This window comes from Podarcis muralis, chromosome 17 (genome assembly GCF_964188315.1).
Source record: "Podarcis muralis chromosome 17, rPodMur119.hap1.1, whole genome shotgun sequence".
Taxonomy (NCBI): Eukaryota; Metazoa; Chordata; class Lepidosauria; order Squamata; family Lacertidae; genus Podarcis; species Podarcis muralis.
The window spans coordinates 18,902,997-18,926,269 of NC_135671.1; the positions used below are offsets into that span (position 1 = coordinate 18,902,997).

The following is a 23,273-nucleotide window of genomic DNA, read 5'->3' on the forward strand; positions in this document are numbered from 1 at the left end:
ATTCATCTGTATTCCTTTGAGATCTCCACAAAACCCCCTTTTATTCTTTTCTTAGGCTCAAAATAGTTGAACTGAATGATGAACGAAAAGGTCTAGCAAGTTTTATATTTTGTTTTTTAAATCCACAGGGTGCGATTATTATCCATGAGGTGTATGAAGAAGGAGCAGCGTCCAAAGATGGAAGGCTCTGGGCTGGTGATCAGATCTTGGAGGTATAACATTGCGCAACATACAAGCCATCCTTACATTGCATACTTCTGAAAGTGGGAGGGGGGGCAAGGAGAAAGGCAGGAGTGGACTAGAGGGGGGGCTATATGCTTCTGACATCTGCCATACAATTAAATCCCAGGTGAACGGGATCGACCTGAGGAACGCAACGCACGACGAGGCCATAAACGTTCTCAGACAGACGCCTCAGAAAGTCCGCCTCACTGTCTACAGGGACGAAGCTCAGTATAAGGAAGAAGACATGTATGATGTGCTCAGTATAGAGCTACAGAAGAAGCCAGGCAAAGGCCTTGGATTAAGTATTGTCGGGAAGAGGTGGGTACATGAGGAGAGCTTCTGGAAGTCTGTTTGGTCTTTGTGTGCAGTGCCGGATTTACGTATAAGTTAAACAAGCTATAGCTTAGGGCCCCACTCTCTTGGGGGCCCCCCAAAAAAATTAAAGGGGAAAAAACCTGGATTTCCAAATATAAGATAAAAAACAAATAAAGTAAAATCTACATACAGCAAAAGTGCTTTGTGTTGTGTAGGATCCTATTTGTTATGTGCAAAGGGTGTTAGATACCTATTAGGTCCATAAATTACCATATAGCATATATTCAACAACAAACAGCGACAATTTGTTGTTGACAAAGGACAGCTACCTTCAGTAGCTTAGGGTCTCATCAAACCAAAATCTGGCCCTGTTTGTGTGCAAGATAATGCAGAGACAACATTGCTGAGAGAAGGTGAAATAAGAATCGCCTCCCTTAACGCTGAGGGAGGGAATTCTTACTTCACGTTCTCTCACTAATGTTGTTAGTGAGTGCAGCTTTGACCTGGGAGATATAGTCTTTCTTTCTTTCTTTCTTTCTTTCTTTCTTTCTTTCTTTCTTTCTTTCTTTCTTTCTTTTTGGAAATGTGAAATACCTTTATTTATTTTTGGGGAAATGCATTATATTAAGGTTTATAGAGAAAAATACAAAGCTTAATATCTCTCCCCCCTTGCTTTTTTCAAACAAACCAAGATCTAGATACAAATAAAACACAAAGGGGTGGGGTGGGGGAAATAGAGAAAGAAAAATAAATAAATAGAAAGAGTAGAAAACAGGTTAAAAGAGAAAGGTAGAAAAATAAGATTCAGAAAATAAAGAACTTCTAATTCTTCATCTGACCACTATATAAATGCAATATTCACTTTGTCTAATCCAATATAACACCCAACGGAGATATAGTTTCAACGCACCCCTCACCTCTTGCTTAGCCATGCTGCAAGTCAGATTCACTTCCTCATCTGTACAACTAAAATAAGAGCTTTCTACCCTTACTGCTTAGGGGTGAGGAAATGTCCCCTTTGGGACTGCATCTGCTATTAAGTCTCTAAGCTTCCTTGTTTGACTAGATAGCAAACTATCATGGGAATTGGGGTTGCTTGTGTGTAACCTCCGCCTGCTCCAAACTGCTTGATGCGGTTGCCTTTTCCCCAGCTGAGCAGCCCCCCTTGGGCACGACTGCTTCAGTCACTGGCAGAATCCGTCAGTGGGCGTTTCCTAAACTTCCTCCAGTATAAAAAATCCTTAACGGACAGCCTTCTTCTAGCCTCTCTGCGCGGCAGCCTTCTGCGCAGAGTGGGCATGCCTATCGGTGGTCCTCCACTCTCCTCACTGACCTCACTGGAAGAGTCTCGGAGCCTCCCCTCCGAAAGGCTCTCAATCCCTTCCTTCTTCCTTGTGTCACCTTGCCTTTCTTCCCCAGCGGAAGTCCTCTCTAGCCCTGTGCTGGTTCCCTCTCCGGCATCATTGGGGAGCCTAGCCTCTCCACTCTGCTCCAATGTCAGTTTCCTGACACAAACTTGCTCAGAAAAGGGCAAGACAAAGAAGATCCTTTTCTTCAGCAACCCCCAAGAATGAAGAAGCTATTGATAGATGCATTACTCCTAAGTCTCTTAACACAAATGTAACCACCGGAACATAACATTTTTACATGCACCAATCAGGTGACCTGGAAAGAAGACAAACAGCTGCCTTGGCAAAGCACTTGTAGACAGCCTCGCACTCCCTGGCTCATACACACACACATAATTTTATTTGCCCTTCCTCTATTCAAACCATCGGTTCAAACCATCCTCAATAATCCCACTGCAAAAACCTCCAAACAACACCCTGGCCCTAGAGTCTGTTAAGCAGCTTCAGCTTTTGTAGCTGGAGTCAGTCAGAGCCACATCCTCCTGCCCAGGTTGGAAAAGGCCTCCAAGGCAGGGAGCAGGTCTTCCAGGACTCAGAGCCAAGATGGTTCTTGTTTGAGCCACCAGTTCCAACAATAAGGACTTCAAAGCACAGCATCACCTGATGTCATTGTGACATCAGATGATTGACAGGTAAACAAACCTTTCTACCTGTCAGACTTGGCCTGCCAGGGAACCTCACCAGTCCCCTCTGCTGACATACACAAACTAAATTCTTACTAAATTCAGCATGTTGTCATTCTTAGTTTCCACACTTTATGACTGCAGAAATAAATTCATATTTGGCGTAAGGAGCAATTGTGTCTATGGCATTGTTACCTTGGTCTCCCTTATTCACCAGGACACCATATTCTGCTGTAAGATCTGCATATGAGAATCCATCCTGTTAGGTTGTATGTGTATATGAGAAAGTGCTGAAATCTCATGTTACCCACCAAAATACTTGTTTGATCATTGCTTTTAAAAGCTCGTTCTTAACCAGGTAACTATGTAATGAATACATTCATAAGTTCATAGTAAACCACCTTGGAAATGTCTTCTTGAAGTGCAATATATAATGTTTTAAATAAAGAAACAGAACAAAATATGCTTCCATTATTTTGTTTGCAGGAATGACACTGGAGTGTTTGTGTCAGACATTGTCAAAGGAGGCATAGCAGATCTGGATGGGAGACTGATGCAGGGAGACCAGATATTAATGGTGAACGGGGAAGATGTTCGAAATGCCAACCAGGAAGCAGTGGCCGCTTTGTTAAAGGTAATGGCAGAACGATAGAGAAAAACATAACTGCATAAATGGATACTGGGTCCTCTCTTTTTCCAAAATGAGAATCGCAAATGGGAATAGTGCTGTTGCACTCCCATCTGGCTTGCAGACTTCCCATAGGTATCTGATAGGCCTCTTGCCTGATGTAACAGGGATTTCCTTGTAATTCTAGGGACAAGTCTTGTGCGGGGGGGGGGGGTTGGTGAGCAGAGGTTGCCACTGTGCACAAGGGCCTTCTGGCAGTGGAGTCATGGCTACTTCCTGGGAGAGAGGGTGATGGGAAGGTTGGCACTACAACAGCACATTGGTAGGAGGTTATTGACCTCCCCACCACCATTCCTTTAAGTGTGAGTGACTCTGCTGCTGGGAGACCACCCCTACTGATCGTTACCGGTCTCTTCTGGTATTTTCTTAAGGGATGCTAAGGTTGGCATTTTTTAACGTTCCATATTTGTAAAGCAAATGAAAGGCCTAAGTTAAGCAGTTCCTTTTAGGTACGTGTTCGCACCCACCCCGCTTTCATTTTTGTGTTCAGCACGTACAGAACTGACAGACCGGGGATTAAAAGATATTCACTTGTTCCGGGGGATTAAAATATGCTGCTACTTCTGATTTAGCACTGCAGTGCACGGCCAGCAGTGGAAACAAAAGCTACTGTTTCTAAATGAAGTTCCTTTATCATTCCTACTTGTCAAAGTCAGGATTATACGTTGTGCTTTGAAGCAACTTGCAAGCATCATGTTGCTGTGGCTTTTTCGTAGATGGGGATAAAAAGGGGGGGGAGAAGCATTAGCGCTGTGTTATGTGATACTCTGGGCAGAAAAGAAATGCTAGCTAGATGTTAGAAGGGCTAGGTTTAGCCACTTAACGTTGGGGTCACTGAAGACATCAGTAGTGGATGTCCTTGCTGAGGGTTAAAGTAGGGGCCAATGCAAACTTCTGTTGGACTTGGAATGTACAGAAGCAAAGCCTGGAATGGCTGAAGGTGGTTTTGCTTGGTTTTCCAAAACAGGTTTCGGGTCGCATTCCTTATTTGGTGAATACTTCTTCATTCTCTGTGTATTTTGGAATTGATTCTTCTCACATGCCATTCAATGTTGCAGTTAGAGAAGAGCTTCTCCCACTTAAAGCACTCAAAGTATAATTTTGTTACCTTGTCCAAACAGCAATTTGTTGAGAGCCAGTGTGGTGTAGTGGTTAAGAGCGGTAGTCTGCTAATCTGGGGAACCGGGTTCGCGTCTCCGCTCCTCCACTTGCAGCTGCTGGGTGACCTTGGGCCAGTCATACTTCCTTGAAGTCTCTCAGCCCCACTCACCTCACAGAGTGTTTGTTGTGGGGGAGGAAGGGAAAGGAGAATGTTAGCCGCTTTGAGACTCCCTAAAGGGAGTGAAAGGCGGGATATCAAATCCAAACTCTTCTTCTTCTTCTTCTTAATGGGCATAGCTGGCTGTGAAATACAGCTGATGTACCATCATTATTATGCCATTGCTTCTGTAGGGACCTCCCTCTATGTCCTTGTTGAACCAACTGGCAGGCATGGGCAATGTGCAATCTACATGCTCCTTTGTGATTTTAGACAAGGTTCATGCAATTTCTCAGCACGGGTGTAATCACACAATGGACAACACTTATAGAAGGTTTAGCTAAGACTTGTGTGAAATGGCCCTTGATCTTCCTTTAACTAAGATATGCCTTTACATCATTATACTCTGGGTTAAGGAATCTGTGTCTTACAAATAATGCCTGCTCTCTAGTGCTCATTAGGTACAGTCAGACTAGAAGTTGGAAGAATAAAGGCAGGCCCATTCCATTCGGAGAGGAGAACGTCTCAGAGCAGCCAGGTTTGTAATTGCTTGCATTGGCTTCATTTGGAACCATCACAAGCATTGTTAAAATTATATAAGCAAATAAAAGGGAATTGATTTCGCAGTGGCAGTGATTTTTCTGTAGAGGCTGATCAGAGATGAATAAACTCCAAGCCAAGTACATAAAAGGCAGTTTTATGTACCCATAGCCATATTGGGTTTATTCTAGCTTTTTTTTTAAAACAGCTTAGATCCTCAAAGCTGCTGTGTAGCACAGCCCTGTTCCCAATGCTGTGTAAGGCAAGGCACATCTACAAATGTACTGAAAACTAAGTTGGGATTTAACTGTATGATTTTTGCTGTCACAACTAAACATTTGGGGTATGATCTAGTCCCCCCCTCCCCTCCTTTCTGTCTCCTCCCATGTACTATGTTGTGCCTGAAGGGATGTTCTGGTGCTAACCCCTCTTCTCACTGTTAGCGGCTGTACTGCATCTGTAGGAGGGCTGTGCCTGCCTGATTGGTTGCTCTGCACAGGGAACAGAATTGACCGTTGTCTTTCTCTTTGAGTAACTTGGCTACATCTCCATTCAAGATAGCTGCTGAGAAGTCTGATTTAGTGGGGAAAGAGAGTACAATATCTCACATATCTGGAGGGTTCTTTCCCTCCAGAAAAGTGCTTCCTTCTACCGGTACACAGTATTTTTACGCCAAACAAGATACTCTGCCAAGCTCTTGCTCTGACTGCTCTAATATGCTGCAAACAATTAAGTTTGCCATTCATACTTGTACTTTCGCTCCCATGGGGGGGGGGGACCATGTCCTTGAGCACAACTGGCAGACATGGTCCAAGTAAAATATTACTTACGAAATATGAGACAGTAGTTATACTTGGGTGATAAAATATCAGCTTAGTGATCCAAGTTATGAACAAGCTACATGCAGCCACTTTGCTCCTTCCTCTGCAAGAAAACCAGGAAACCGGTTAACTATAGTTTCCTGTTGCATCCTAACTAGGAAACTGTGGTTAATGGCTTCCAAAGAAATGAGGATATTAAACAAACTTCAAACCTTGGCTTCATATCCTGGCTTGTTATGAAGAGAGGAGTGACCTGGCTGAGTGTGGTTGCACGAAGCTTGTTGGTATTTTGGATTATTAAGCTGGACATCTGAACATGCCATTGTTGATGTAGAAAGAAAACTGGACTTAAGGGATTCTAGTAATTCTCAGTGGTGTAACTCTTTAAGGTCAGCGAGGGAAGCGGCAGCCTGTCATCATTCAGTTTCCCAGGTTCGGGATCCAACCCACCAGAAAGTTATGAAAGTACTCTGAAGAAGAATTCCTGTAAGTTTCAGCTGCTGCTGTTCAAATTATGTAACTAATATCTTCTCACTTATTTCTGTGCTGTTAGATACATGCTGCTCTCCCAGCAATCACATAGCATTTTGTACTTTTATGCTCACGTGCATTGGTCATGTTCTAAAATTTAAAAAATATTGGGAGTTGATTCCTGAGTGTACAGGCAACTCTCCATTTCCACAGGGGTTGTGTTCTGGGTCAAAGCCTGTTATGCCCCCATTTCTTACCCTCATTTCTCCCTCTTCCGGGTCCAAAAGGACCTGTGTGTCGGCAGTCACACATCAACTGTATGCTTCTAAAATGGTCATCAGCTGTGTGCAGGAAATGTCGAGCTATGACTTGCCATTAGATCCCTTAATGGTGCTTGTGTCTGTGAAATCCAGTAGTTCCAATGGAAGAATAAGGAATTATAACTCACCTTTTAATAACAGTAGGAATTTCCATTAGAAGGCAGAACTTGAAAAATAAAGATAATCCATTTATATCAGATTATTTCCTAAGAATGTGGGATAATTTATATATAAGATAAAATTAACAAACTTGGCTAGTCAGAGAAGGTAGACAAAAAGAAAACTGATTGATTGAGAAATGGGGCATCTTCATACTGTATTGGAATTTGAAAGTACGGGATTCTATAAAGTGGTACCTCAGGTTAAGTGTTAAATTCGTTCCGGAGGGCCGTTCTTAACCTGAAACTGTTCTTAACCTGAAGCACGACTTTAGCTAATGCCGCCCGCGCCGCCGGAGCACGATTTCTGTTCTCATCCTGAAGCAAAGTTCTTAACCCGAGGTACTAATTCTAGGTTAGCGGAGTCTGTAACCTGAAGTGTCTGTAACCTGAAGCATATTAACCCGGGGTACCATTCTATATCCATATGCATTACTGTGGGTAATTTAGTAATCCTCAGTGTTGTTTCGGTGGTATGTTTTTTCTTCTATTTATTTTGCCTCTGTACAATTCAGATAACAGTTGATATTTCATTATTGTATGAAAATATAACAAATTATCTTATCAATTGAAAGTATACATATAAAAAGATTTTGTGCACTGGGGATGAAAGCGATATTCATGACAGAACCTCAGTGACTTCAGAAATAAACAAAACAAAACTCTGTTCTCGTTTATTGGCCATTGATTAAAATTTTCCTCTAGGAATGAAATGTTTAAGCCAGGGACGATGGGCAGATTTTGATCTACTTTGTTTTTGACTAGAACTACCAGATATACCAACCAGAGACTGTGGTTAATTTTTTTTTGGGGGGGGGCCAAGAGAGTGGGCCCTAAGCTATAGCTTGTTTAGCTTATATGTAAATTCAGCACTGAGAAGATCCCAATCTTTCTTATGCCCACCCTAATTGAAACAATCAAGAACCAGCTTTTCTTGTGGCAGTGTTCAACAGTATGGGAGTACTGCCACCTCTTTTTCTGTTGCCAGGGGCAGCCATTTTTTTGCTGCCACCCACAACACTTTTATCAAGATACAAGTAGCAGCACTTCATTTATTTATTTTTACCAAAAAAGCACCGGTTATTTCAAGCAAGTTCCCCATTGCCTCTGATGTGGCACATAACCCTGACTTTCCAGCAGCAACGTAATGACCAAACAAATGTCATGAAGGAAAGATGGAGATGTGCTTAAGGAAAGATTTATCATTTTTTGTGTGCTTTTAAGTAAACAAGCAAACCTAGAGACTAGCGCCACCAGGTTCCTTAAACTGCTTTGAAAACAATGTAACCTTTTACAGTGATAAAAATAAATTGTTCTGGAGTGCATGGAAAATAATGTTTCAAAGTGGAAAAAACCAAAGATAACAGTGCTGTTTCCCTTTTTAACAGTAGCATCTGAAATACAAGGATTAAGAACAGTCGAAATAAAAAAGGTAAGTAGAACCTAGAAGCTGGTATAAAATTAAGGAGAATTGATTACTAACTTGAATAGATGCAGGATTGCATCATGCATCAATTTGGATATTCTGCTTAATGGAAGATTTTGACTGCATTATATTTTATTAGGGTTTTTTTTTTAATCAATAGACCTCTCACACATATTTTGAAGTTACATAACACAAACTCCCATTATTTATCCAAGGAAAGAAAGTTAGGTTTGGAGATTTGAAAATTGCTTCTCTGCCTGATTTTTGGGTGAACCTATCAGTAGTCTTATTTACTTGGGAATTGCAGAATCTGAATCTTCAGAATGTTTTGTATCTCTTCCTTTTACAAACATACCGTCATTTGCATTACGAATTTATATTGTGCTTTTGGTTGGAAACCAGAGAGCTGCTGCTGGCATTCTGAAAAGCTGAGGTATGCCCAGTGGGCAGGTTAGTTTTGTTGCTTTCCTACTTTAAAAGAATCCCATATTACAAACTGCCTTTGTAAGCACCTTCTGTTCCAGAAACAATTTGCCACATGGCATGGAGATTGACGTGTTGTGGAAGAAGCACAAGCCCAAATCTCCCTTGATCATGCGCAGCTATTTACAAAGCTGTTCCTTATCCTTGTCTTGGTCAGGAATCTTCAGATCATTTCAAAACACAAACACTGAGCTCCAGAACAGGAATAGAATAAAGTAGGTGCAAGAGCTGGGTTCAAATTCTACTTCTTGCGATGAACTTTTAAATAAAGGTTTTAAACTGCAGAAAACAGCAAGAGGAATAAAACTGGACAAGCGATGCTCTCCAGTGTGGAAACTTTAACTGACAAGAATCCTTGCTTTGCAATGCAGTTGCTATGAAACATGCAGGAAGACTCAGCTGCTCAGATAATGTGGCCCCACGCCATCTGGGCCTTGAGATGCTGACATTAAAATCCTTGAGCTGAACACAATGGCTAATAAAGCATCAAGTCGAGCTTCTACAGAAGATGTGGGATACAGTTGCAGCAGCGAAAATTCCTCACAGAAAACAAGCCTATTAGACTGTGCAAAGTTGCAGCCTTTAAATACTTAATGCTAAAGGCAGCATTAAACAAAGTGCAAGATTCACAGATTGCCATGCTATTCCCCCTCAGCAGGCTCAGAGATTGGACGTTGTACGCGCAGAGAAGCACTAGAGGGAGCTTGGCTTTCTTTATATAGCTGTTTCATTTTTACTTCCACATTTTAAAAAACCGACTGGTATTGCAGATAACGGTGTACTGATAAATGTGGGTATATTTGTTTATACAGTGGTACTTCTGGTTGAGAACTTAATTTGTTCCGGAGGTCCGTTCTTAACCTGAAACTGTTCTTAACCTGAGGTACTACTTTAGCTAATACGGCCTCCCGCTGCTGCCGCCACCCCGCCGGGATACGATTTCTGTTCTCATTCTGAGGTAAAGTTCTTAACCCGAGGTACTATTTCTGGGTTAGCAGAGTCTGTAACCTGAAGCATCTGTAACCTGAGGTACCACTGTACAGTAGACTAGGGTTCATTGGATTGGTTACAAAGAATTTGGGCAGTAGGAATAGAACAAAGGTAACAATGAAATGCTAACTTGGCTGAATCAAGCCAATTCAAAGTGTTGGTGTATACCTTCTGTATACCTTCAAAGCGTCTCCACCCCCATCGTTCGGCCCAGACACTGAGGTCCAGCTCCGAGGGCCTTTTGGTGGTTCCCCCACTGCGTTAAGTGGACTTACAGGGAATCAGAGAGAGGGCCTTCTCAATAGTGGCACCCACCCTGTGGGTCACCCTCCTGTCAGATGTCAAGGAAATAAACAACTATCTGACTTTCAGAAGACATCTGAAGGCAGCACTGTATAGGGGAGTTTTTAATCTGTTATCAAGATAACCAGGTGACAGCAAAAACTGCAAAAAAAAAAAAAAAAAAGGACGGACAATTAAGATATGTTATTTGATTAACTTTCTAACATTGCTCAGGTTTTTTTTAATCAAAAGTAAGCCTGTTGCTTCACGTGTCTTGACTGTGGCTAAAGGATTATATATCAGTTCTGTCATTTGTATTGATGTAAATGTCTAGAATGTATTTTGTATAGCTAAGCATTTAGCTTTATCCTCAGTTTATTGTGTTTTATTTTATTGCTATGGCTAGTGGCTGATGCAAATAAAGTTTCTATGTCTTATGTCAAGCTGTTTGAAGCAGCCCAGAGTAGTTGGGGCAACCCAGTCAGATGGAAATAATAATAATAATAATAATAATAATAATAATAATAATAATGTGGAAGTTTAGATGGGAAGCCTTTGGCCATAGATGGGGATGAAGGGAGTTGTAGTCTAACAGTGATTCTCAGCTCTGATTTTAGAACTTGCACAAAATGATTTGAGTGTTGAATAATAGCAGCTTTTCTTTTGTTGTTGTTGATTTTGTGTGTTACAGGGCCCTTCAGATTCCTTGGGAGTTAGCATTGCTGGTGGCGTCGGAAGCCCTCTTGGAGACGTTCCGATTTTTATAGCCATGATGCATCCTAATGGAGTTGCAGCTCAAACTCAGAAATTGAGGGTAAGAAAAGAGTAAAGCAAAACGGGCCAGTCTTGCCAGACTCTAGGGTTGTGCGCCCATCTCACTCAAGAGGCCGGAGGCCAGCGCTGTCCGGAGACACTTCCGGGTCACGTGGCCAGCGTGACATCGCTGCTCTGGCGAGCCAGAGCCACACACGGAAACGCCGTTTACCTTCCCGCTTGTAAGCGGTCCCTATTTATCTACTTGCACCCAGGGGTGCTTTCGAACTGCTAGGTTGGCAGGCGCTGGGACCGAACGACGGGAGCGCACCCCGCTGCAGGGATTCGAACCGCCGACCTTTCGATCGGCAAGCCCTAGGCGCTGAGGCTTTTACCCACAGCGCCACCTGCGTCACCTGGTACTTATAATTCCTAGTAAAAAAGCTTCTGGTTTTTTAACAAAGGTTATTTTAAACATTCCCCCCCCCCCCCCGTTTCATTATATATCATTTCCCATTACATTACTATTCCACCCCATGTTATACCCTTCATGAGTGACCTGTTTAAGACCATCTTCCTTGCCTGCTTATAATTCTGGAGGCAGGAGCAAGTTCTCACATTTATTTTGCTATTATTCCTGCAATCAGCAAAGGCTGAAAAGCCCTTGAAATATACACTTGTCCCTTGCCATCTTCAAAACCCTCACAATACAATGAAGCTTCCAGCACCTTCACAAAGGGAAGAAGGGAATCACTACCGAGAATTTTTCCATCTGTCTTTGCAATGGACAGGAGAAGCTGAGCACAAAATAAGCCACCATCTGAGCAATACCTTATTTTTAATGGTACAGACATAAAGTGCTTTCCCGAGCTGCAGTTCTGTAGCAAGCACTTGGCAATGCAGAATGTGTATCTGTCGTGATCTGTCCTACATACTTAGAGAAGCAGTTTCAAACTTGCCTTGGAATGGGAAGGGGGTTGTTAAAAGTCCTCCTTGCCCAGTGTCTTTCAAGAGGCCAACTTGATATCATTGACGTTTGACTTCTCTTCCCACACCCTTCCCTCTTTTATATTCCAGGTAGGGGATAGGATCGTTAGCATCTGTGGAACACCAACCGAAGGAATGACTCATTCTCAGGCTGTCAGCCTGTTAAAAAATGCTTCTGGCACTATTGAAATACAGGTAAAAAAAACAACAGACACAAAAATAAAGATTGCCCGCAAAGCTACTCAGAACATTTCTTCAAACTTTGTTTTCAAGGACAGAAATTATAGCCTTCGAGGGTCTGAGGAGAATTTAGCTTCCAGTGGCTGTAATTTAATATATTTTGTCCATGGAATGGTTTATCCATTTTGATGAACGGCTAGTAGCCACAATGTTTCATTGTTGTTGTTTTTCACACGGTTTGTAATCAACGTGTTTCCTGAAACAGCTTTGGGCTGCAATTATAGGCAATGGTATGCATAGGGGAGAACTGGGAGCATAACTGAAGGTGTTTAGCACCTGATCGCATGGATGAACAGGCAAGCGATTCCCCGTTAAAGGGAATAGCTTTTTACCCAGTCCACTGTGCGAACTTCTGTTTGCCCAGTCCACTGTGTGGCTGGTAGCAGGAGGGGGAAAGAAATCTAAACAGCTTTCAAAGCACAAATACTACTTTCTGAACCATGGGAGCCCAGGTAGTTTCATTATGTCACACATGCAAGCCATAATTGGATCTTCACGGGCATTCAAGATATCAGATGGTCCAAAAGCCATGGGTACACTTGGAAACTTGTCAGTTCTTTCCAAATTCAGGCCTGTTTGCTTTAGGACATTTCCACATAAAGCACAGGACATTAAGGGTCTCGGTGTGCATAGGTGTGAACCTGCTGTGGTTAGATGTGCAACCTCTAAGCATCAGGCTCAGTGGAGATGCATTATTCCTCTTTGCAGCCACAGAAGCTGCGCACAGCCCTAATAAGTTTGTGGCAGTTGCAAAGTTGCCTCCCAGCACTATTCTAGAAAAGTGTTTCAAACTTTAAAAAAACACCTGATCGGTAAAAAAAATAGGGAGAGGGCACTGAAGAAATGTTAAACTTGCAAAGCACTTGAATAAATTTAACCTGTCTGAAGCAGGAAATGAAAATCATGTTGGTAAGAGAAAAAGCCAAGCTTGTTCCGAAGGAAAACACACAAACACAAACTGACCCTCATGTTTTTAGGTAGTGTATCTGTGAGCCTTAACAGAGCAATTGCTCTCAGAGTTCTGAGTGGAACCACAGGTGCAAATCTGTCTCTGAAACAAGCATGTATGAATTAAAGAAAACAATAATTGGAAACATTTGGCGAAGTGTGTGTGGCTTCAAACACTACAGTTCTCGGGGTGCATTTGGTAGAAAAACAATGGAGGACACAGAAACATTCAGTTGATGTTGCCCCATCAGTTTTAGTCCATTTCCTGCTACAAAATCTTGCGCATTCTCACAAGAGCAACCCTGTCTGTATCCAAAGCAAGGCACCATTTGTCTGTCTTGGGAACCAGAAACAGTAATGCTGCTATTGTGTTTGTAAATCACCTAGGAAGTGCTTCATATTTCCACCTGCATCTTAACTGTGTCCTTGCAAGCACATACAAAAGCCTCAGATCCTGATCAACACCTGAAGTGGAGACTTGCACGCTTCTTCCAGTGACGTATACAAGCTCCTTGGGCTTCTCCCTCTGAGGAACATGCACAGGTCAATCCTTTGGATTTTGCAGGGAGGAGAAGCAAGTGAGAAAATAACAAGTGCAACTCTCCCACCGATTCTGACATCCTCCACTCTCTTGCCTGCCCATAACAACTGTGGGGCTTCTCTGCGTGCCGTTTTCATGTGATAATCTGTGTACTCGTTTCATTTATATTTAAACTGAACCTGTAGGTTGTAGCTGGTGGAGATGTCAGTGTCATAACCAGCCAGCAGCAAGATCCACCAACATCTAGCCTTTCGTTTGCCGGCCTAACAACAAACAGCATCTTTCAAGATGATTTGGGGTGAGTGGATATGCTGAAACTGGTATCTTAATGGGGGGTGGGGATGGTCCCATCCATTGGCATATGTTCCCATGACCAACCAGTCACCTCTTCATGTGACCTTTGGAGCAAAAAGATCTGCCCATCCCTGATTCAGAGTGGCTGTTGCTGGACTTCACCTTTCCGCCTCTTGCCTTACAGACCTCCACAGTATAAAACCATCACTCTGGATCGGGGACCCGATGGCTTGGGTTTCAGTATTGTAGGCGGGTATGGAAGTCCTCATGGAGATCTGCCCATTTATGTTAAGACTGTGTTTGCAAAGGTATGCGCCAAGATCAAATTTTTGTTTTAATTAAGTTGTTACTGAAGATTTTATTGCGTTGCCAAACAAGGAGAAGTACATATAGCGTCTCCACTTTCAATTCTTATAGGTTTTTTCACAGCTCGTTCCCATTTGGTATGAGTGTCATAGGCCTCTTGCGGTTGGGAGGAAAGAAAGGGGGAAGAAAGAGAGAAGGAGGGAGATAGGGGGGTTGTCATTTCGTTCTATTGCATAGTGTTAGTCCAGGGCAGGCATGTCCAACCGGCCGATCATGATCTACTGGTCGATCACGTGATCCTGGTTGATCATGACGTGCCCCGCCCTCATTGCTATTTCCCCTTGCTGCCACCGGTGCTTTTGTGAATGCCTTGAGTGTGTGAAGGAGTGAGAGCTGCGGACTGTAGGGTGAGTGATTTTATGCAACTCACTCCCCCTAAAAAAAGCTATGGGCTCAACAACTATGGGCAATGACAGTGGGTAGACCACCCCCTGTTTTATTATGCTGGGAGTAGATCGCAGTCTCTATAGAGTTGGATGTGCCTGGTGTAGGGATAGGTCATTGTCTTTTTGTGTTGTGTATGTGATAAAGGGGAACCACACCTGGGTGAAGGTGTCCTCCTTTGCTTGTCCCCGTGCTAGTTTAAATTTATGGCTCCCACTACTCAGAATTAACATTTCAAATACAGAAATACAGTTTGTATTTCAATTTATATCTTTTCTAATTTACTCGTGGGGCAAAAACAATCACCCCAATGTGTGTGTGTGTGTTTAATTGCTGTATAAAATTGCTGCTGGTGCTGCAGTAAGCTGCAAGCACAATCCAGTACTTGGCTGCTTTTTCATTTCAGGGTGCCGCAGCAGAAGATGGGCGCCTGAAGAGAGGGGATCAGATCATTGCCGTCAATGGGCAGAGCTTGGAAGGCATCACACACGAAGAAGCGGTGGCTATTCTGAAAAGGACGAAGGGAACAGTGACCCTGACTGTTCTCTCTTGAACCCTCTTCCCTGAAAATTCGGGTCAGCACAGTTACTCTGTCCACATTCCACACAGCAAAGAGAATGGAAATGCTTATATCGTTCTCTTGCTCACTGCAGCTGCCAGATTGTTTGACATCATAGGTGGAAAACACAACAACAACAAATGATCTTATTTTTATATGCAGTAGAAATAGTTTCTTGCTGTCAAGGTACAGAGGTTGGTTTCTGTAGCATAGGACAGTGGCAGGAGAACTTGAGAACAGTACTAATAGAATCAAAAGGGGGAGGGAGGAAATCAATGAAAGGAGAAAAATATAAAGTAATTATGAGACACTTGATGTGTGAAGGTGGGCAGGGAGGGCATGTTCTGAAATTCCGAAAATGTGTGATCTTTGGCTTTGGCAACGTTAAATTTCCAAACATCAACTAGCCAGTCATGACCTCTGACAACAAAGGAACCTCTCAAGGCTGTGTGTCAGTCAGTCTGATTTAAGTTTACCACTGTTCTTTAGCTGTGTGTCCATCTGTGAAACTTAGACAAGTTCCTTTCTGCAATATTATTGCTAGGGAGCTACACTTTTAAAAGGGTCATATTAGAAGCTTGCTGGATATTCATGAGAATCATAAGACTGGATTGGACTGCCTGGCCTTTTTTTTAATGGTAGCAAAACGTCAATCACTGAATAGGATATGTGTGTGCTAGCAATGCCTGTCTGTTGCAAAGGTCGCTGAGATACAGTGCAACTCCTCTCCCTTCCCTGTGGAATCCCTGGCAGTGATAGGAATGCTGCCCAGGATCAGAGGTATAGACTTCGGGGAGTTGCAGCTTTATCCCCTTTCAGTGGTGTAGCTGTTTGTTCTGTCCCACAGAACTAAATGTGGCTCTCAATATTTAATGCCACTCCCCAGATTTCATTTCTTAAGTCTTGGAGTGTAATAAACCTCCATAAGAACTCTCCATATAAAACACATGTCCTAACAGTCATCATCGAAATTACTAATCCTAAATTAATTTTAAAATTAAAGCATTCAGTATATGGTTGCAGAGAGAGAGAGAGAGAGAAATGGGAAAGTTGACTGTATTGCTGTTAGCAGAGGTGTCTCTAGGGGTATGGCAAATGGTATGATCGTACTGTGCACTGAGCTTTTGGGGTGCCAGAGCCTGCATGCCAGTATTACTCCAATGGAACGTGGGTAGCGGTAAGGGGGGGAATGCCGTATTTGGGCGATGCACAGGGTGCCACTGAAATTTGAGATGCTAAGCTCCGCCACTGCTGTTAAAAGACAAATATAAAGGAAACGATTTGGAAGCACCTAGTTGTGTCACTGTGGCACCTGACTTAGAATATTTGGCAAGGCTAACTAAGAAAGTATGTAGAGCAGCATGTCAAATAGATGTTTGAGGCAGGCACAGTTAACAAGACTCTAAGCAGAGTTCCAGAACTCCAGAAATAATCAAGGAATGAGACGTTGATTTTTTACAAGAATGTTTTCCATCTCAAGAGATTTCATCAAAGCAGTTAGTTAGCTTCCATGTAAACCTGTCTATCAGAATGGTTGTAGTCTTTACTCCAAATGCATAATGTCTTTGCACATGTGCCTGGGAGCCTCTTAGGGTGCAAGAAACACCAGGGCAACACAGTTTCTGCAGGAAACAAGGGGCTGCCCTTGCTACTAGTTCTCTGTAGGAGCCATGGTGACACCTGTTCATAATGATTGGAATTTGGGCTTAAGAAGGATGTTCCTGCAGCTGAGATGAACTAGCAGACCTGGAGCTTTCCATGCCTCTGAAGCATGTGAATTTGATTCACTTGCCTAGGCTCTAAGGCACAGGTAAGAAACCTGTGTCCCTACTACTTACATCTCTGACCTGGGGCTGATGGAAGTTGGAGTCCAACAACAACTGGAGGGCCGTCATGGAGGTCTTCCCCCAGCCCCAAGGTAATGCCTTATATTAAGTCAGACTCTTGGCACATCCAATTATATACTGCCAATGCTGACTGTGGCTCTCCTGGGCCTCAGTCCAGGATCCATTTAACTGAAGACTCCAGCGTCTAAACCTTTAAACTTTCTTTGGACAAGGCATCTGCACTGCCACTGATCTCCTCCAACAGTGAGCCATAATGGAGTCATATACCCAGCCGCCACCTTCTTGTTGGCATCTGCTTTCTCTTTATAATACCCAGTGGTCTTAATGACATGGGCTAATGTGTGGCAGCAAGTCAGGCTGGAGGAGGCTTCTGGGGAGGGGTTGTATTAGTTGGTCCCTGCAGTCCCTGCCAGCCCTATGATCTCATTCTTACACTGTCAAGAGTTTGTCTTATGAACCTGTGGAATCTGCAATACAGGGAACACTTGCAAAATGCAGCGTTGGTTTGAGAATGCTGTTGCTCCCACCAGCAGAAGTAGAAAAATCCAGGGGTCGCATCCAGTTTGAGTTTTTAGAGGATTAGATTGGCTAAAGTCTGCCCATGCCTGCTGTTTTTATATTGTGTATACATGACCATACTGCAGATATCTGGTACACCCTGTACTTGAAAGATGAATACTGTTCTTAATCGCTGCTCCGCTTGAGAGTTTATTTATGCAGAAAGTAGTACTTCATAAGAGGTTGTACTAACTTTTCTATGAACAAATGTCCCGTAATGTCCCAAATCCCTGCCACTGTCCATGATGCTTGATCATAATTTAGTTCTTTGAGCATTGTGAACAAAACCGGCCCAAATAGCCCACAGTTTTGGGGAGTGAAAGTGTGAGAAATGCTCAAAGAGTAGCACTAGGATGTTGAAGGTAAACAAGGAAGACTCACGCATTAGTCTACAAACAGGAGCTGCTGTTTGTTGGATGGAGGATTTATCAGGAAGGTTTATGAATCAGGTAATAAGTAAGTAAACATCTGCTAGCACAGTCCTAAACGTGTTATTACTCAGAAGCCAAACCTTAAGTTTAAGCCTGAATTAAGTCCCATTAAACACAGTGGGGCTTAACTTCTGAGTAGATATGTAGGATTACTCTCTCATGACTTTATGCTTGTAGCCTGCAAAACATTTCCTACTCCTCTGACAACACCTACTCCAAGTCCTCTTCTGTAGCTCTCCAATTTCCTTCACCCAGTATCTTTGTCCGTGCTATACACTCATCCAAGCGGGGAAGGTCCACATTTTGTGAACATCTTTTTCCTCCTGTGATAGATGCTGCCCCTTCAGAGATTTTAGTTGTGTAGACTTCTTTGTTTGTGAGGGGGAGACACTGCAGAGGGGAAAACACACACCAAGCATTCAGTTCACTCCAGGCAGTGTTTACACTGCAAGCCTTTTCACAGTCTACAGCAGGGGTCAGCAAACTTTTCCAGGAGGGGGCTGGTCCACTGTCCCTGAGACCTTGTGGGGGGCTGGACTATATTTTGAGAAATAAATAAAAATAAATGAACAAATTCCTATGCCCCACAAATAACACAAAAATGCATTTTAAATAAGAGGACACATTCTACTCATGTAAAAACACGCTGATTTCCAGATCGTCTGCAGGCCGGATTTAGATGGCAATCTGGCTCCCGGGCCTTAGTTTGCCTACCCATGGTCTACAGCAGGGGTGGCCAACTCCCAAGAGACTGCAATCTACTTTCATGATTAAAATCTGCCAGTGATCTACTCCCGTTTTTTAAGGGGTTCAGCTCAAAGTTGTTGAGCTTTCTTTGGGAGGAAGGCCCTGTTTTGTGGGGGGTTAGGTCAAAGTTGTTTTGGAGGGGTTAAGGTGCAAACTTTCTTGGGGAGGAGAGTTCCTTTTTTGGGGGGGGGGAAACCAGGGGAAGTAGAGGTTAAGTCACTCACATTGCTATGGATGAAAACAGTCGCAAAGATGGAGTTTCATCTTCCTTTCCTGAGTTCAAACAACAACGCAGGGTGGCACGAGGGGGTGGGGCAGGAGTCAGATTTACCAACGCAGAAAGGGAGCCAGAAATCGACCGTGATCTAACAAAACATCACGAGGATCTACCAGTAGATCACGTTCGACCTGTTGGACATCCCTGGTCTACAGCTTTGTTGTTACACCTTTCCTGAAAGTGGCATTTTTTCATTCCTAATAACAATGCAATCATGATGCAGATAATCTGATTTGGCTCTGTAATGTTACTGAGAGGCAAGGAAGCTGCTTCAGAGTGAGTGAAATTCCTATTCCGGAAGTACTGCTCATTCTGAATTAGATTTGTCAGCCCCTATCAACTGGCTGTGTGTTGATGTTATTGTTGCTACAAAGGAAGGCTAGTTTTAAAGCAAAATTTTGCACCGCAACTGCAGTTAGTTGGGGCAATGAATAGCACTGAACTAGCATTTTTAAAAAATAGCTTTTAGAAGTCTTTCAGGAAACATTTTGCTCACCTTCGCAAAACACTCTCTTCACACTGGAAATGTTCATCAAAGAACGTTTGGTTCTGCACTACACTTTAATAAAACTTTGCAACTTTTACAGCTGAGTTAGGTAAAGCTTAATGTGTGCAACAGAAATTTTCAAATGGTAAGAAATAGGTTCTCTTCCTGAAGCAGCATGTTGTGTTTGCTGTTGTAGCAACGTCAAATCACTTGGTGGGGGGGAAAAAAGGGAAAAGGAAGATGTTCATACATCTTAAGAGCACAGGTGTTTCTTCTGTTTTCTACTATTTCAAGAAAATGCCAGAAGGCTGTTGATATTGAATTGTTGCTACTTTATGACACAGACAGTTTAAAAAACAAACCTGAATTAGAATATTTAGGAATACATTCACTTTTTCTCAGAATAAGAGAAAAATAAGATTAGGGAATTTTCCTCAGACATTCTTAGCCGGTAGCTCAGCGCAGCTTAATTAAAAAGAAGTCCTTTGGTATCATTAAATACTTTCAGATACTACATGGACGTAGAGTGAGAGAGACTCTTCGTAAAGTACTATAACTGGAAACAATCAGTGTTGAATCATTGTCTTGTATGTACTAACAGCTTAGAGTGTGATATACCTACCTTACCGTATGTGAAACCACTTGAAATATTCTCTATATTTGTAACAGATGTAGTGTACAGATATTTTATTATGGCGTTCATGTTTAAATGCAGATTTAGTTTAATAAATGTGAAGCTATCTATGGTGAACAAGTGAGATTTCAGGTGTCTTGGTTATTCCTGTAAGGATAAGGTGGGCAACAGAATGGCGAGCAGGTGCAAACATTCATTCCACAAACACCTGAGGGGATACCTTTGTCCCCACGCTTATTTAATAAATGCAATATACAGATGTCACAAAGAATACATTCTCGTGTTACAGCCCCCATACTGAAGGCAATTGAGTAGAGGTAGACAGATTTATAGAGGACAAGGCTAATACTCCCGTTGCTCAGTCCCTGCTCCTGCCAACCAAGCAGTTCGAAAGCACATCAAGTGCAAGTAGATAAATAGGTACCACTCTGGTGGGAAGGTAAACGGCATTTCTGTGTGCTGCTCTGGTTCGCCAGAAGCGGCTTAGTCATGCTGGCCACATGACCCGGAAGCTGTACGCCGGCTCCCTCGGCCAATAAAGCGAGATGAGCGCCACAACCCCAGAGTCGTCCGCGACTGGACCTAATGGTCAGGTGTCCCTTTACCTTTACCTTACATCTTGTGGCAGTCAGTTCCATAGTTTCACTATGTGTGATGAAGGACTTTCTTTTGTCCTGAATCTTCCAGAAGTCAGCTTTATGGGATGGCCCTGGGTTATAGTATTATGAGGGAGGGAGAAAAACGCCTCTTACTCCATGACACACATAATCTTACACATCTCTGTGATATCCCTGCATTCCATTGTTGTTGTTGTTGTTGTTGTTGTTGTTGTTTTTACATGCTTAGGATTCTTAAGACTCTAGCACATTCAGTATTTCCCATGGCCAAATTCCTCGACACATTTGCTAGTGGGGGGAAAAGCACTAGACTACTGTTGGACTAGACTACTGTTTTCCAGCATCCGCAGCCCTCAAGAAGGTTGCAGGCTGCTCAGCTCAATTAACATTTGCCTTCCCATCTGCATTTCACATGGCATCACCTGCTGTCAGCAGCAAACATTTCAAATCACTGGCAGTATGGAATTATTATCCAACCAACTGAGAATGTATTGAATAGAGGTGGTAGCAGGAGCAAGCTGTTCAGCCTGAGGAACTGATGAATAGCCCATGTTGGGAGATTAACCTGCTGTTTTTTAAGTGAGTTTTCAACCGCAAGCAACAGCAAGCAAGGAAGTCATGCTTGCCTTCAATCAATGAGATTTAAATGTTTGTGTTTTGTGATTTTTACAAAAAACACACACTAGAGAGCAGTAGAGAACCAAGCTTTGCTTCCTTAATCCAGTTACCTGGTTAAAAAACAGTAGCAATCCTAAAACTTCTTCCTTGCTTTGGCGTTGACCCAGAAACACAGAAGAGCAGAAAACAGTTGTCCCATAAGCATTAATTACTCACGTACTCGGGAGTTTCATCAGTGGGTGACTTTGTATTGTGATGTGTGCCTACGTTTTGAACTTTATTTCAAAATGAAAATTCCACACTCCCAATACATCAGAAAACAAGAGGTCATTTTGCTATCTCTTGGTTTTCAAAAGAGAAATGCAGCTCTGATGCTGATCTAACAATACACTCTACAGAAGCTGGTAAAATAGTTGGAGTTCAGGTTTCCAGGGTTCATGAAGTTTGCCTCAAAGATGGGGGTAAGCTTTCTATGCCCCAAATTGTTCTCTGGTTTGGAGTAAAGTCCAGTTGAGGAAGGCATCCCAGCTTTCACCTGTCTCCAAAACATGCTCTTTACCTACCTTCTGATTACCAGAACATCCTTCCACTTAAAACGACTTTCCTGGCCTCGGCAGGAACGAAAGCAGCATATGGGGAGAGAAAATGCCATGGCACCTGGCATGCCATTCTGCAGGAGCCCTTGGGAGAACTGCATTCCTCATGGGTCACCAAGCTTTCCATACTAGACACCACATCAGGACACTTAAAGGAGAGGAGAAAGGAAAACATCTCTCTCTTTTCTTCTCCCCACATGCTACTGCTGTAAGCCTTCAATGGGAAAGGTCTTTAGGGGGGATCAAGGAGCCAATGCGAATGGTGTTTAGGAGTACAGAAGGTTTCTGAATTGGCTCAGAAATGTTATTTCCCATGCAGTGTGAGCTGGGGCAAGCTTGCCTTCTGCTTGCGAGTGGATTGTGGCCTTGTTCTTTTCAGGTGCAAATGGCCAATGGTGCTAATTTTGGGGGCCACCTTACCGGGGGGGTGGGGGGTGGAATACTATTGGTTTGGAAAAGGTTCAGAAAAGGACAACCATAATGCTCAGGAGGACTGTGAAGCAAAAAAAAAAGTATTGGATATATCGGTGTACAAATTTTGAAATTATTTTTATCCTGTTTTTAATGGTTTGTGCGGCTAAGAAGTTTATTGTGCTATAACTGCAACACAAACCAATAAATTGATTTTAGAAAGCGGCAAGATTAGATGCAGACACTTGAAGCATGTTTTAAAAATCAAGAATCATTGTGCTCTGCTCCGCTCCCTCTTTCTTACTGCCCAGGGCAGCCCTTCCATCTGCCTGCCCCTAAGAGCTGCCATATAACACAAGGCTGGGCCTTGGTGATGGCAGCCTCTCCTGCTCCTCACCTGCTCTCCAGCAGCCATTATGAGCTGCCCAAGGGAGGAGCCAGCAGCAGCATAGAGAGGCAACGGGATGCTCCCTGCCGCTGCTGCTCAGAACAAGCGCCAGCTCATCCTTCACCCTGAGCTCAGCAGCAGCAGCACTGGTGGAGGAAATAGGGACTGTCAGGGACTGGGCAGAGGAGGAGGAGGAGTAGTGGAGACTGCCTCCCCATCCTGACCCTTCCAGGGAGGAGGAAGAGGAAGACAGTATAGATTTACAACAGGGGTTTGAGGGAGGTCACAGCTCAGAGGTAGATGACTGGGAAAGTTGGGAAATAATGGGACAGGAGGAGCAGGCAGAGCTGGACCAGTGGCTGGCTGACATGTCATTAGAAAGCATTCCAGACCCTCCATCTCCCAGAACCCGGCAAGCCTTAAAAGTAGGAGAGCAAAGAGCTCAAAGACAGGGAGCACTTAGCATCACCCCTAGAGGAGGTGATGGTGATGACGAATGAGGAAGTGAGGCGGGAGCGGGGAGAGATTCACTCGGGACAATGCCATTATCCAAGAGGCTGGGTTCTATAGCCTCTCTCAGG

At 43.2% G+C, this 23,273-nt stretch overlaps 1 protein-coding gene across 27 annotated transcripts in view; it reads left to right on the plus strand.

The window, feature by feature from the left end:
• Nucleotides 1-19,644, plus strand: part of MPDZ (multiple PDZ domain crumbs cell polarity complex component) — a 107,491-nt gene extending 87,847 nt beyond the window's left edge. For 21 of the 27 annotated variants that reach the window (XM_077921281.1, XM_077921288.1, XM_077921289.1 and 18 more), the window contains 11 exons: nucleotides 129-212; nucleotides 350-543; nucleotides 3,059-3,206; nucleotides 4,970-5,056; nucleotides 6,269-6,365; nucleotides 8,217-8,260; nucleotides 10,701-10,823; nucleotides 11,840-11,944; nucleotides 13,664-13,776; nucleotides 13,957-14,080; nucleotides 14,929-19,644. In XM_077921281.1, the coding sequence (XP_077777407.1) occupies nucleotides 129-212; nucleotides 350-543; nucleotides 3,059-3,206; nucleotides 4,970-5,056; nucleotides 6,269-6,365; nucleotides 8,217-8,260; nucleotides 10,701-10,823; nucleotides 11,840-11,944; nucleotides 13,664-13,776; nucleotides 13,957-14,080; nucleotides 14,929-15,075 (1,266 nt within the window). In that variant the 3' untranslated portion in view covers nucleotides 15,076-19,644. The remainder of the gene's footprint in view (nucleotides 1-128; nucleotides 213-349; nucleotides 544-3,058; nucleotides 3,207-4,969; nucleotides 5,057-6,268; nucleotides 6,366-8,216; nucleotides 8,261-10,700; nucleotides 10,824-11,839; nucleotides 11,945-13,663; nucleotides 13,777-13,956; nucleotides 14,081-14,928) is intronic. The other 6 variants (XM_077921283.1, XM_077921296.1, XM_077921299.1 and 3 more) reach the window with 3 other exon arrangements.
• The last annotated feature ends 3,629 nt before the right edge of the window (nucleotides 19,645-23,273 follow it).